Source organism: Octopus bimaculoides, chromosome 11 (genome assembly GCF_046866305.1).
Source record: "Octopus bimaculoides isolate indiv1 chromosome 11, ASM4686630v1, whole genome shotgun sequence".
Taxonomy (NCBI): Eukaryota; Metazoa; Mollusca; class Cephalopoda; order Octopoda; family Octopodidae; genus Octopus; species Octopus bimaculoides.
This window is the reverse complement of record NC_142938.1, coordinates 32136105-32152369: the sequence shown is the minus strand read 5'-3', so window position 1 is coordinate 32152369 and position 16265 is coordinate 32136105. Positions and strand designations below refer to the sequence as shown.

Here is a 16265-nt window from a genome sequence, read left to right as displayed (position 1 = left end):
ACAATATGTTCCACAGAACATATACCCATGTATTGCTGTATGAGCACCTGCATAAGGAGGGCTACTGGGGCCATATCAAACTGACTAAACAAACCACAGTAATATCTTTGTAGTAGTCATTAAATATATATTCCTTGTAGTAACTGCTTTATAAAGATCTTTATATAAGTATATGTTAATGTAAATTTCAAACAACCTCATTGATTTGGCAAATCTCCTTGGCTGCATTGGAAATCCATTTTTCCAATGTGAAGTGTGTCATCACATTTTAAAATATAAAAACAAAAAAATATTAATAAAACAAGAGTGGTATATTTGGTAACCAAGGAAATTTTGAATAGAATCAATAAGAGCAAAAAAATTTTTTAACTACAGGACTTGTTTTAAATCTTAATAGTTGCTCACCATGCTGGAAATAGCAACCAAATCTCCCTCATACCAGATAAAACTGTTATAAAAGATGCTTTGGATAATATACTTTCTAGACAGTACATTTGAATAAAATAAGCAATGGTAATGGCTGGAATGTCTTTTGAACATGAATCTGTTTGATCAAGGCTAAACTGGCACTAAACAGTGATATGTTTGTTCACATCAGAGGGAGGTGATGAAAATGTATTAAACATTTAAATGAAACATCACAGTTTCATTTAGAGGTCTCTCTTCAGATAATATAAATTTTGCTGTTTGAAATAGAGAAGCAATCTTAAACTGAGGGAAATATAGGTAATCTAATGTTAATGTGTGGGGGAATTTTAAATTAATTTAAATAGAAATATAAAACAAAGATTTTGAGTTCAAATCTTGGAAGTAGAAATATCCTGCAAATTGGAAAATATTTAAAACTTTCAGAATAAAAAAAACATTTTGGCTTTGTTTGTATATTGTAGGCACAAGCATGGCTGTGTGGTTAAGAAGCTTGCTTTGCAACCATGTAGCTTTGGGTTCAGTCTCATTGCACAGCAAGTGTCTTCTGTTACAGTCTTGAATCAATCAATACTTTGTGAGTAAATTTGGTAGGCAGAAACTATGTGGAAGCCTGTCTTATATGTATATATGTGTGTGTGTGTGTGTGTGTGTATGTCTTTGTGATTGTCTCCCAGTCATCACTTGACAATTGTTATTGGTTTGTTTGTCCCTATATTTTAGTAGTTTGGCATAAGAGACTAATAGAATAAGTACTAGACTTTAAAAAAAAAATTAGTACTGGGGTTGATTTCCTTGATGAAATCCTTTAAGGTGATGTCCCAGTATAGTCACAGTTCAATGACTGAAACAAGTAAAAGGTAAAAAAACAATGGAAGCATCTTTAAGGTAAGACTGTGTAGACAGTTTTTGATGGGGGTAGATTTCTAACTATACACGCCTGTATTTATATTCATGTAGATGTGGCGAGGTTATGTTTAATTGTGGAGTAGTTTATTAAAATAGAGGCTTGTAAGGGTTGTTCAAGCTATTTACAAAGATGCAGTGAGTAAAAATGAGAGTCAACAATGATTACAATGACAAATTTAAGGTGAGGGTAAGAGTCCATCCAAGTTCAGTCCTCTCCTAGTCATCATAGTCTTACAGGCCATCATAGAAGAGTTTAAGACTGGATGTCCTTGAGAACTCCTATATGCTGCTGATCTAGTTCTCATAGTTGACTCTATAGGTTAATTAGAAAGCAAATTCTGGATGTGAGAGCTAAACCTAAAATCAAGAGGCCTCATGGTAAATTTAGCAAAGACTAAGGTTTTAGTAAGTAGGGGATGAAGATAGGACTCTGGTGTCTTCAGGAAAATGGCCTTGTTTCAGAGAGAAGGAAGGAGTAAAATCATACACTATACCCAATGTATGATAGACACATAAGTAAAGTGAAACATAACAGAGAAAGTAGACTTCGGGTGATAGATGCATTGGAGCAGTATGTGATATGGAAATAGATTCACTTAAATGCCCAGAAGGCTCGCTAGAAGTTATTGATAGTTCTTGTTATCTAGATGCAATTAGCATGAGAGGTGGTTGCTCCTTAAGTATAACAGCCAGGTTAAAAATGGGTTGGAAAAATTTAGAGAATTACAACCACTACTAGCAACAAATGTCCTTTCTCTCAGAATGAAGGACAGATTTTATGACACACTTATGTTAGAATTGAGATGCTGCATGGCAGTGAGACGTGGGCCTTGAATGCAGAGGGATTGAGGAGACTGGGAAGAAATGAAGCTAGCATGCTTGCTGGATGTGCAATGTAAATTTACATAAATAACACAGTACAAATGCATTGAGAGAAAAACTAGGCACAAGAGGAATCAGATGTAGTGTGCAAGAAAGAAGACTGTGCTGGTATGGATATGTGATGCGTAAGGATGAGGAGAGCTGTATAAAGAAGTTCTGGCTACAATGTGGATGGAGCCTGTGAAAGAGCATGGGGAAAAAGTGGTAAAGGTTGATCTTAGGGACATGAACCTCACAGAGAAGATGGCAAAGTATGACTGAGCAAAATTCTGGAAGAACAATGTGCACAACTGGGCCTCTTGCCCAATTTCCACTACCAATCATCATTATAATTACACAGTTTTGCTGCTATAATTAAAAGTGAACAGAACTGTATATTACACCACCTTTTTCCTAATATCACTTACCCTTCTTACTACCTGCAACCATTTCATTTGTTATCCATCTTTCGTTCTTAATACTGTCATCTGCAACTGACATTTTACACTAACTACCCACCTCCAAAAACCTCTCCATTTCCCTACAAATAGATCACACTCTTACAACCAACCCAACCATGTCATCGCTCTCCTTTTCTCCCATTCTCTCATCCTGCCAGTGGACTGTATCACTATTATTATTCTCATGCCCTTCGCCTGCCTCACACCTTTTTCAACATTACTAGTCATCTCCTCTTCCCTACCTTCCCCATATCTTTCAGTGGTCACTCATTCCCACTTAAACCTCTCCAGTTCTCACTCTTCCCTACTTATCATCATTCAACACTTGTTATGCATTAGATTCACCTTATCTCAAACCATCCCTCACTCTCAAACACGACCTCTATCCACCGACATTTATTCTCCTGTAGCCACTCACATCGTATCTCAAGGTCTACTCCAGCTACACTTAGTAACTTTCATCCTCTTTTGAGTAACAGCGTAGCTCCCCTACATCAAAAAACCTGTTGTGTTCTGACCTCTTCTCTCACAATTTCACCCCTTATCCATAGCATAAAGCTGCCTCCTTGTATACTGTAGACCCACTCAGATACAGACAGGGATCTTAGTCTTGTAGAATGCATGCCGACCTCACTAGAAATGATGTTACAAAATGAAAAAAAAAAAAAATACTCAGCACACGCTGTAAAGTGGTTGGCGTTAGGAAGCGCATCTAGCTGTAGAAACCTTTCCAGAAAGACGATGGGGGCATGATGCTGTTTGACAGCCTGCAGATCCTGTTAAACAATCCAACTCATGCCAGTATACGTAAGTAGTGGTGAAGATATATCTAAATCGTGGTGTGATTATATCTAAATCGTGATGAGGTTATATATAAATTGTGAAGTTGTATTAGGATGTCTAAAATAAAAACCAAGGTATTTAATGAACGTCAGGGGGACTAAGGTTCAGCATGGCTGACTTTTGGACTTGCTAAAAATAGCAACCAAATCTTCAATTCACTCCCTGCCGTCTTCAAAAAAGAATACGTTAAATATTAGTTCTAGATACACCTAAGCAATGGGATAGTCATTGCAGGAATACAGGTTAACCAGAAACAACCCTGATAAGTATAATCCTATATTATTTGTTTGTAAAAACAATAAACGCTGACGGTAACGAAGCCGCATGAATTCTTTTCCCAAATATTTCCTAAAGAAATAATACGGTAGCACTTCATCTGGTCGTAGGGGAAGAAATAATAGCATAAAGGCTAATAGAAGCGAGAAATAGGTTTAAAACACTTAACTGGTCTTGTCGGAGGGGTTTCCCGCCATCGGCTTGTCGTTGTTGTTGTTGCCATAACCAGGGTTGGCACCAGCATCTTCACGGCTCATCAGATGTTGCTGTTGTTCATTATCGCCGGCAGTGCTTTTCTTCTTCTTGCAGGAGTTATTGGTACCTGAATGAAGGTTGTCATCGACTGCCCCTAAAGAATCGACCATGTCCTTATCGTTGTTACCAGCAACTTTAGTCGGAGTTGAAGGATTAGCGGCACTGGTTGGTTTCGATGAACTTTCCGACATGTTGGCTTCGTTTCTACGTTTTACACAATTACCACTGACTTTTAATGGTAAAACACACAGAAAACGGTAAAACCTGAAAGTTAACCACTTCAATAAATGTCTGTGGTTTAGCGTCACAGTTTGTCTATGACTGAATAATTTATGACATAATATTTCAGTGTCGGGAGGTAATGGTGCTTCCCAGGGAGATGTGTTATGTTCAGCCACAGCAAGCAGGTCTAGACGTGAACAACAATTTATATGGTCGCAATATAACCTGAATGGTGTCGCTAGATTGGTTCTCGATATAGCAGAAACCGGGCAAAGCTGCAGCTGTTGATATGTCCAGTTTGTGGCTGTTCGATAATAAATGGAATGACGACGGATTGTCGCCTCTGACCAAATTATGAAACGATTGAAGCTCAGCGCCATAGCGGTTGTCTCCCTTGTTTTGTGCAGCTAAGGTCGACACATTTGAAGGATGAAATACATATTAACAAGCACATGTCCTTGACACAATCGCTGTCTCTCATGCACACATACACAGACCTTTAGACAATTGTAAGAAGAATGGTTATGTTAATTTGTTCTTTTCTTTATTTTTTTCAGCTGAACTTTTTATTTAGCCTTCTTATACTTCTTTATTCAACTGATATAATTCTAATCCCCAAAATTGTATTTATTTTCCAAGAGGCAAATAAAGACTAATGCTGTTTTTTTAAATCTCCTGTACCTCATACCCTAACTCTAGCTCACTATCAGCTGAACTCTGGTCGTACCTACTTTGTTCCTCTACCAAAACTCAAAAATCTATTCTCTCTTTGATATACATTTCCTCTCATGCAACCAAAAGTAGAAGCAATACACTTCATGTCAAAAGTAAGGTTTGGTTGACCTGAGCTAGCCTTGGGTGGAAACAACTAAATAAGCTCAGAGATTGGCCAAGGCTGACTTGGGGTAAAACAACAGCTAATTAAGCTCTTGTGCTGTTGATCAGGACTGATCAGGGATAATTAAGCTCTTTAAAGACTCTACAATAACTTATTGTACTACATTAGGATGTGGTTCTTTCAACAAATTAATAAAGTCACCCTTTTAATTCATTGTTAATTTCATTCTTGACATGGCTGTGGCTAAGCCATGTTTTATGATTTTATCCCTCTGTATAAGCACTTTGAGTGTCCCCTACCATAATCTTATTTCCCTTCTAAGGGAAATTTGGAAGGCAGAGATTGTGTGGAAACCCATCAAAAGGACCATTCCTATTTGTGTGACAGACTTCTACCACAAAGTCTAACACTCCACCCCTTGTCCTTGGATATTTTTGCAGAGTCTACTCTGTTGTCACCCAGTTTAACACCATCCCCTTATCTTTCGGTACTTTTAGCAGAGTTCACTTATGTTGACACCCTAATTTAACATCATTACTTTGTTCTTGAGCACCTTTAATAGAATACACTCTGTTCTAAATGTGTAGATCTTTGTCCTAAATATAACTTCCTCTCCTTCCCACCAGGGCCAGCTCAAGGTACTGGCAACTCGGGCAGTCGCCCGGGGCACCAGGGAGGGGGTGACAAAGACAAGGATATTTCCATGACCGTCGGTTTGTACATGCTGAAGTTCAGCATACCCAGAGCACCAGCAACCCTAGGGCCAGCCCTGCCGCCCACCAGTCTCTGTGACCCTGGGAGATGGTCATAACATCTACCCTTTTTCCTATGATGAAAGCATAAAAATAAGTTTGAAAATATATATCTATTTTCTTTTTTGTTGTGCCTACAAAGCAGTAAGCAGTGAAAGAGCTAACTGGGACCATGATGTATGTACTTCTTTTGTGACCCCTAGTAAAATGGGTAAATGTGTACACTCCTTTCTTGGCCCTTGGTGAAAGGGTCAATAGAGTTACAATGTCTACATTCCTTTCTTAGAACTTTCATGTAGCTGATCCTAAGAGAAGAAATCCATCCTAGTGCTTGGCAAGTAGTTTATTTATTAATCCTGAAAGGAATAAAAGTATTAGAGTGGACTCGAGCTGAACACAGAAAACTGGAACAGATACTCCAAGTTTCCTGGCTGATGCTTGCCTGACAATACCAATTTATTTCCTGAGAGAATAAAAACTAATTGTTAATTTTCTCCAAGTGTTCATGTAACTGTAGCTAGACATAGAAACAATCAAAGAGTATTTGATTCCTTTATACCATAATGGAAGAAGACATTGTACATGAGAGGTGCTGACTTCTAGTTAAGTTGTTCACAAGAAGCAGTAATAATATTTTATTGCATAGAAAAGCAGTTAACTGAGTCCTGTGCAAGAAGGCATGCTGATTAATATCATAATCACTAAGTTGTAGTTTATTTTTATTTTCTTATGGCTTGATGAGGAGAGGAAGGGCAATGTTCACAACATTTTAAACTATACTTGTATGTATGTCTATTAACATCCCTATTACATGTTGCAAACAATGGCTGGGTGGAGGCGCATGGCTTAATAGTTAGGGTGTTGGACTCATGATCATAAGATTGTGGTTTCGATTCCTGGACAGGGCAACACATGTTCTTGAATAAAACACTTCATTTCATATTGCTCCAGTTCATTTATCTGACAAAAATGAGTAATCTGGCAATGGCCTAGTGTGGGGAATGGAAACCGGGAAACCGGTCCTATGAACCTATGACTTCTGAATGATTTTTATATCTTTATACGATGGCTGGCCACGGCCATGATAAAGTACTCAATGAAAAATTTTGTGATGGAATGAAGGTATGTGTCAGTGTGGGCAATTAGTTTCCTGAACTCCCTGCTGCATGAGGCAACCATTGTTTCCATGTCTGTGCAAAAGAGTGAAAGTCTCTAGTAGGACTAAAAAGCAACATCATGCTGCTCATGTTTAAGAGAACAATTAATTAGGATAGCTCAAAATCGAGTTGAACTCATCATGTATGTATGTTTCTACATATATATGTATATATATATATATATATGTTTCTACATATATATATATATATATATATATATATATATATATATAGGCGTAGGAGTGGCTGTGTGGTAAGTAGCTTCCTTACCAACCATATGGTTCCGGGTTCAGTCCCACTGCATGGCACCTTGGGCAAGTGTCTTCTACTATAGCCTCGGGCTGACCAAAGCCTTGTGAGTGGATTTGGTTGACGGAAACTGAAAGAAGCCCGTCGTATATATGTGTATATATATATATATATATATTTATAAAGAATATGAGAGGTTTAGTTCACTGGTGATCTAAACAATTTGTTTAGATCACCAGTGAACTAAACACTGAGTAAGTGCTATAATTGGTCACTTGTTAGGTTCCAAATTCATACAGCTGAGGCTGGAGCTTAGGATCCTTATTAGGCTTCTGTGTTAGCAGGTACATATTAGAGGAACAGGACAACAAAAACCAAGGTAGGACAAGTATCTCGAGTCATTTATAATAATTTAATTAGGGTAAGGTGAATTTGAAGTCTTACAGCTGTTTCCGGGATATCCCGAGTGATTGACTAACTTGTATGGGTATTCCAGACAAGGTGAGTATGTATGAAAGTTCTAGACATGGAAATTCACAGATTATAAGGAATAAAATAGAAGAATAAAGATTAAAAGTAGATAGAAGAATACAGACAGGAGAATAAAGTTCACAGTTTGTCTTTTTCCAGAGGGTATGGAGGTTGATCCATACTTCCGTGAAAAAATAGGCCCTTAGGTATAATCCCAGGTAAATCCAGGTAGTATTTTGAATGATGCGTATGTAAATGGTCCATGTGGGTATATAGAGCGAGAAAGACAGACATCAAGTTAGACAGAAGTGTGTTGTTAATGAGTGGATAGAAGAGAAAGGAGAAAGAGACAAAAGACGGGAATGGGAGGGGGGGATGAATGAGAGCGAAAGTAAAGTAAATTCAAAATTAAAAATAAAAAGAATAAAGATAGAGATAAGAGGCTAGTATTATTCTTTAATTCAGGGTGAGAGGTGAGGCATTAAGGTTTTGGTGGAGGAGGAAATCTAGGTCAGGTGTGATCAGTAGGGATAGCTAAAATAGATGCCTAGCTTAATGGGGTATATATAGGATAAAACTAAAGGATACAAATTAAAGAATTAAAATTTAAAAGTGAAAAGTTAAATTAAAAATCAAAGATTTAACTTTTAAATTCAATTTTAATTTTAATTTACCTTTTAAATTTTAATTCTTTAATTTGTATCCATTATCTATTTAATTGTAGTTTTATCCTATGTATACCCCCTTAAGCTAGGCGTTTTTCTTTAGCTATCCCTACTGACCACATCTAACCTAGATTTCATCTGTTTAAGAACTCTTGTCTGTTTATTTACCGTGGTGAAGCTGAGTCACCTAACAGAATCGAAGAGAGAGATGTGCCGCGGAGGTTTGGTTTGGTGTACATAGTAAGTCGTGTTGACGCTGGTGGTGTAGAGGCTGTTTGGTAGTAATCGTGTTGGTCATGACAATGATGCTGGATAGTAGTCGTAGACTCTTGTTGCTGATGTGGCGACGGCGGAGGTCATCGTGGCTGGACGAAGCTGCTGAAGTGGTCGCTGGCTGCTGCTGCTGTCGTGTGGTACACGGAACAGTTCTCAAAGAGAAACTGGACCGAGACAAATTGTGGGGTATGAGTTAAAGCTATTTATAACAAACTATGGGCTCCCGATGGCTTCAGAATTTTACTCTATCACGTGACCTTATTAGGGGTCGTGATTGGTCAGTTTGCGTTCTGGCGGGAAAGGTTCGAAGAGGTTGCCGATTCGAATAATAATCAGTCACGTGATGACAAGGAATGGGTTCTCTACTACGCTCGCATTTATTTATATTTAAATGAGAAGATTGTATGTAATGGCGATAGTAGTTTGTATCTAATGGCGGGAGGTAGTTTCACTACATATATATTGTAGTAAGGCTTGGGCCAACAGGTTTTGAGATCTGACAATATGCCATAAAGCTAAACCGTTTATGGACAGTAAACCTAAAGTAATCCCAAAAACCGGCCTTCCCCATTTTTAATATACTGCTCTACATCTTAGAGTGTGCTTCTTTTGGATTTATGTTTTTTACTCCCTGGCCAGAGTGTTTTACAGAGACCACCTGGTTTATATTAAATAGCTGACCAGTAGGCTGTGCTAGTACATATTTATAGAAATCATGGGACTCTCATAAATATGGAATGATTTGACCTCAGCTACTCCACTAAAATATATATCCACGCCATCCAATGAGCTGTACACCCAAATACTGCTGGAAAAGATAATGGACATAATCAGGCATATGAAGTGGAAAGCATTCTACCATGACCTAATCACACCATCTCTGGATGGCAACAACTATGGAATTGAGGAAATACCCACCCAAAATAAAGGACCTTGAACCCATTGAGGTGAACCTACTGGGCATCATTCCCAAGCTGAAATTCCGTAAGTCCTCTTCCTCCTTCCAACACAAGCTCCAGGCTGACATTAGATTGTTAAAAAACTCAGAAAACATATAGGATAGACACCCTCAATTACGAAAGACTACTAGAAAATAATATCACACAAAATTATAGGCGAGCTTCCCCACACACATATAATGACATCAACAGTGAAGTCAAAAAATTAGCTAACAAACTAGAGATAGTAGATAGGATAGAGATCCTAGCTAAAAGAAATGCCTTCGTAACCATAAAATATCATAAACTGAACTTTGCCTCAAACCCTAAATGCTGTCTGATCAATCCAGCTAAATCTGATCTTGATCAGGTGAGCAAGCACATAGTGGCGCAACACTAACAAAGTGACTGCATGGTTTAACACCAACAAGGGAAGAGGCAGAGCAAGGTTCACCCAGTTTGATGTAGTCAACTTTTACCCGTCTATATCAAAAGGACTACTGGCCAAGGCACTTTCTTTCGCAAGGAGATTCACTGACATTAGCAACAGAGATATAGAAGTCATTATGCATGCCAGAAAGGCAGTGCTGTTCAACAAAGGTTTGGTATAGGTCAAGCAATCCAACCCCAGAGGCTCCTTTGATGTAGTGACGGGGGCCTTTGACAGCACTGACATATGTGACCTCATTGGGTTGTATAACCTTGATACCCTTAGGAATAAGTTCCCTTCTGTCCTCTTTGGCCTTTACAGAGATGACACTCTGGCCATCTCTAGGAGGGCAAATGGACATACACTAGACAGACTTAGAATAGATCTAATCAGTATGCTTGTCTCCATGGAATTAAAAATCACCATAGCGACCAACCTCACAACCACAGACTTCTTAAACATCACACTTGACTTGGGCTCTGGTACATACAGGCCCTACTACAAACCAAAGGAGAGGCTAACATACAGCAACATAGCCTCCTTTCATTGACCCATCATGTTCAAAAACCTGGTAAAGGGTGTTAATAAGAAGATCACAAAACTTTTCTCCAACCAAGAGATTTTTGATGCAGTGGCCCCGTACTATAATAAGGCTCTAGCTACCAGTGGATTTAGGGACCACATCTCCTACATGCTGGAACCCAACAACTACAGAAGAAAGTGCCACAGAAATACCATTTGGTTTGCCCCTTTCTTCTCTCTTAACACAAAAACGCCCATAGGTAGAATATTCCCTAAATTAATAGATAAGCATTTCACTAGCTCCCATAGGTATGGGCCCATTTTCAACAGGAACAACATTAGAGTCTTGTTTAGCTGTGCCCCCAATCTTAAGAGCATCCTAGTTAGTGCCTCTAGGCCACAGAAAGAGGCAAAGAGGCAGGATGTTCATGCAGGGACCACAATAGATGCCTAGTGGGAGGCCACTGCGAGACCAAAGGGGTTATCTATGAAGCCGAAGTACGAGCAAACCCTGGCAATACCACTGGTAGAAGCAATATCAGTCGTAGATACAAGAACAAAACTAACAATGCCACCACCATCGCCACAGTTAACAACATTAGCAACAATAACAGCACCAGTGACAGCATTGGCAGTTCCCCTGACAGCATCTACAGCAACAACAGCAACATCACCATCTGCAGCAGCATTACCAACAGCTTCCCTAACGTCTGCAGTAACAAACCTGACAACCCTTATAGCCGTAACAACAGGTCCAGTGCCACTACCAACAATAACAACAATAATAGCAACAATGGCAACAGCAGCGACAGTGGCCCTAGCAGAAACACCAGCGGAACCACAACTGATGACACCTCTAGCAGCAATGGCAACTCTCCCACCAATGATAAGGACCACAATAACAACAACAACACCTTTGCGATAACCAGCAGTGGCCACCACCTCCATCTCCAGTGACACTGACACCAGCAGTCCCAGCTCCAACAACAATGATGTCAGTGGCAGCAACAACAACACCAGCAGATACAGATACAGCGCCAACAACACATGCCCACAGAGATACACTGGATGAGCTGGAAACTTTTTCATACAACATCTCTCCAACTACAGGTCCTCCAGCAGAGTTCCAGAAGGGAGATACGTAACATCACTGGCCAGCCACATCTGGCAACTAAGAGATGAAGGAATTCCATACTCAATATCATGGAAAATCCTCAAGAACCCAGATCCCTACATCAACAGGATGAAGCGTTGCAAGTTATGCATAGCTGAACGGGCAAGAATCCGAAAGGATTCACTGAAACGAAGGAACATCCTTACCTCTAGAATGGAGATTTTTGGACCATGTTTACATTTCAGGAGGTTCCTGCTAGCTTTTTGGAGCCCACAAGATGGTGACACAGCCGGAAGTCGATAGCCAATAGCAAAGGAAGATAATCCACAATTGTTATCTTTGAGGAGTGATGCTTTTCCTCCTCTATATTTTTAAGTTTTCGGCCAACAAGTTTTGGGATCTAATGATACACCATAAAGCTAAACCCTTTATGGACGGGAAACCTAAGGTAATCCCATAAACCAGCCTTCCCCATTTTATGTATATATATATGTATATATATATATATATATATATATATATATATATATATATATATATATATATATATGTATATATATATATTTTATGTATATATATATATATATATATATATATATATATAAACACATACATATGCAGTGACCTGCCTGCAAAAGTTTACAACACAGTCAAAAATCCAAGTTTACATATATTGAGTTGACACAGGTTAGTGAAAATTCCACCATTTATGAAGTTTTTTGTAATAAATTCAATGCAACAATCAAAATAATGAATGGAAAAAGTTTTATGTGGAAAAAAGTTGAAATTGAAAATGCAAAAGTTTACAACATATTTATACAATCAAATCAATTTTTAGTTGTATAATCCTTGTTGATGAGGAGAGCTTGCAGGCATTTTGAATAGTCTCCTAAATATTTTTTACATGTGGTGAGGCTTATTTCCTCCCATTCTTTTATACAAGTTCGTTTCAATTCTTGCAAGTTACACAGGTTTCTTTTTTGAACTCTGAGTTTCAATTCTTTCCACAAATTTTTGATTGGATTAAAGTCTGGAGATTGACTTAGCCATTCCAGAACATTAATCCCATTTGTTTTCATCCAATTCTTGGTCAGCTTTGTTGTGTGCTTTGAATCATTATCCTGTGGAAAGGCCTATCCTTGTTTCAAGTTTTGGAAGCAAGGGCTAGGTATTAAACATCTCTCCAAAATCCCCCTATATTTTTTGCCATCCATTGTTCCTTCGATTATTTCCATTCTTCCAACACATGACGAGCAAAAACAAGCCCATACCATTATTGATCCACCTCCAAATTTGACTGTAGGGATAGTATTCTTTGGGCATATTCTGTGTCATTCTTTCTCCAAACCTTGCTAATCAAATTTTTACCAAAAAGCTCAAACCATACTACGTTTTCCCAATATATTGTCGGTTCATTTTTTCAAAGGCCAAATGTGCTTTTATATGACGTTTCTTAAGCAATGAGATCTTTCTAGGAGAATAACAAAAGAGATCATGATGACGAAGTGATCTACTAATTGTATCCTTGCTCATATGTACTTCACATGCTTCCAGGGCTTCCTGCAGCTCTTTTAGTGTAGTTTATAGTCTATTATTAGCTGGCTGTTCTTGCTGTATGCTCTGCTAACTTACATGGGCAACTGGAGCAGACTAGAGGGAATTGCAAGATTTCTAGTTGCGTATTATTGTACCAACTGAACTCAAGGTTACATTAAGCTGTGCAGAGACCTTTCTGTACCCATTACCTCTCTTATGAAGATCAACAATACGCTCATGGTGGTCTTGACTAATTTGTTTATTTTTTACCTATGATGATGATGTCCACTCTACAGTGATATTGTCAGAACTGAAGCAATGGCTGAACCTTTTACAACACTGTAGATATTCTGGGGTAAAAAAAATCATTTTTATTCAAAATATTTGGAAAATTATTCAATTGAGTTAAATGTGTTGCGAACTTTTGTTTTCAATTTCAATTTTTTTCCATATAAAATTTTTCTATTACTTATTATGTAATTCTGATTGTTACATTGAATTTATTACATAAAACTTCATAAAAGGTGGAAATTTCATTAACCTATAAACTCAATAAACATGGATTTTTGATTGTGTGTTGTAAACTTTTGCAGGGCACTGTATATATGTATATACTAGCTGAGTATCCCATTGTTGCTTGGTAATTTTCACAATAAAATGCTTTGGCAGACTTTCGCAATAGTACTCCCTCATAAGTTGGGTTTTCTCTATTTTGATGGGGATTAAAAAAAATTTTTTCCACCACACTTTCCCAAATGATGGTGAGAAGCTTTTTATGCAAACAATTTTTGAAAATTTATGAATCCATTATCCCCAGTACCTTCTGAACTGATTTTGCATTTAAAACAATGGTAGATGTCTTTACAGTAAAAAAAAAAATTTGAAAATTTATGCATTTTCCCCCCACCTTCCCCACTCAGTTCTCGATTATGGCCATTTTTTTTTTCTTCTTGGCACTATGCACTTAAAAATGATAAGAAGAAGCCTTGCAGGTTAAAAAAAAAATTTGGAAATCAGCATTTCAACTCCTACTTCCTTTATTTTTAAACAAAAAATGAGATGTAATTAAAAACAATAGTGAAATCTTTTTTAATTATTTCATTAACCCTGCTTCTCCATAAACCCTAAAATTTCAGCATTTTTTCCCAATTTTTTTTTAAAAATCATAGTTTTAAAATACAGTGTCTGAATCTGCAATTTGTGTCTGTTTATAATTTCAAAATAATTTTCAGATGAAAAAGCGTGTGATTTAAGGGAGATTTAGCTGTTGTTTGCAGCACATCCCAAGATCACCTGGTATTTTCCTCATTTGTTTGTCACTCTGACAATGTATTGATGTTTTCCAATATTTATCTCCCCATAAAAACATTTATGGAATAATAATGTTGTAATGCATTGCTGGGATTTAAGCAACAACAAAAAATTGTAATCTAAATTTTTAACCCACACCCTGCATCAACCAAGTTCACTCACACGCATGCATGCATGTGTGTGTGTTGTGTTGCGTGTGTGTGTGTAAGAAAAAAACATATTTACTACCAGAAAAGTATGCTATTAAGATAAATCATCTTTTACATACTTATTTAAATCACTCTAATAAAATTCCTGACACACATGCATACACTCACACTAACAAATAGACATGCACTGACAGACCCCCCCACACACACAAACATACTCAGCATAAGCAATATACTTTTATAGAGAGTGAGAGAGAGTGTAGTAAAAATGTATAGAGAGGAGAAAGTGTACTGTGAGAAAAGTGAAAAATGAAAAAGATAGACATCTTTTCTGTTTTTGTCATAAATTTTAAAGTTTGAAAATGTGAAGTGAAAGTTTTCAATTTTGATATACTGATGTACTATTTCATGCATTTCATTTATTCCAGAAAAATTTTAGTTAAATGTTATAGAGGTTTGAAGTTTGATCATTCTTACCCAATTAGAGCGCAGGATTTGTGCGTAATAAATTGGAAGTAAACATTAGAAGATGAAATTATTAACAAAATGAAAGCAATAGATGAGAATTAATACATATACACAGAGTATAAGTGGATAAATAATGATAGATTTATGATGAAAGGTAGTGGAAGAGTTGTCAATCTAACAATTGAATTATTTCCCATAGCAAATCATATTTATTTAATATAATTTATGGACAATATTATCTTTGGGAAGCAGATTTCAAAAATCAAATTCATTTTTCTCAAGGATGCACTGTTTCTGAGCATTTTTGGGCTAAACACATTTATATAACCATATACACTCACATTTATATAGTAGAAGATATATATTATATAAGGCGGTGAGCTGGCAGAAATGTTAGCATACCGGGCGAAATGCTTAGCGGTATTTCATCTGTCTTTACATTCTGAGTTCAAATTCCGCTGAGGCCGACTTTGCCTTTTATTCTTTTGGAGTTGATAAATTAAGTACCAGTTTGTACTGGGCTTGATCTAATCTACTGGCTCCCTGCCCCCAAAATTTTGGGCCTTGTGCCTAGAGTAGAAAAGAAGATATATATTATATCTATATATTCGTATGTATGCATCACCGTGCACCCCTTCCCTCCTCCTCCTTCTTCTAGCTCATCATCATCATCATCATCATTTAACATCCATGTTCCATACTGGCATGAGTTGGATGGTTTGACAAGAACCAATGTGTCCAAGGACTGCATCGAGTACTAATGTCTGCTTCAGCATGGGTTTTATGGCTGGATGCCCTTCCTAATACTAACCACCTTACAGTGTGGACTGGGGCTATTTTTTTGTGCCACCTGCACAATTGAAATTGCTGTAGGACTGAACGCTGGGGTAGCTGGAGGATCAGCTTCCTGCTTGGTGAAGAGGGGATCACTATGAGGGTGGGGTGCCACCAGTCTTAAACTCTTCAGTGGTTGCTTAGAGGACTATGATGGATAGGTGAGGCCTAACATTCAAAATCTATCTTAAATTTGTCTCAAACCCCATTTCTCTTCTCAAGATATCTGATGAATTGGGTTTGTTCTATGAGCCCACAAAACTTTATGTCATATGGAGCTGAGTCAAACTGCTATTAAATAA

At 37.6% G+C, this 16265-nt stretch overlaps 1 protein-coding gene across 4 annotated transcripts in view; it reads right to left on the bottom strand.

Moving 5' to 3' along the window:
- Positions 1-4694, bottom strand: part of LOC106868367 (ADP-ribose glycohydrolase MACROD1) — a 77275-nt gene extending 72581 nt beyond the window's left edge. For 3 of the 4 annotated variants that reach the window (XM_052971675.2, XM_014913586.3, XM_089359776.1), the window contains exon 1: positions 3946-4625. In XM_052971675.2, coding sequence (XP_052827635.2) covers positions 3946-4222 — 277 coding nt within the window. In that variant the 5' untranslated portion in view covers positions 4223-4625. Of the gene's footprint in view, positions 1-3945 lie in introns of all 4 variants that reach the window. The other variant, XM_014913587.3, reaches the window with a different exon arrangement.
- Between the last annotated feature and the right edge of the window lie 11571 nt (positions 4695-16265).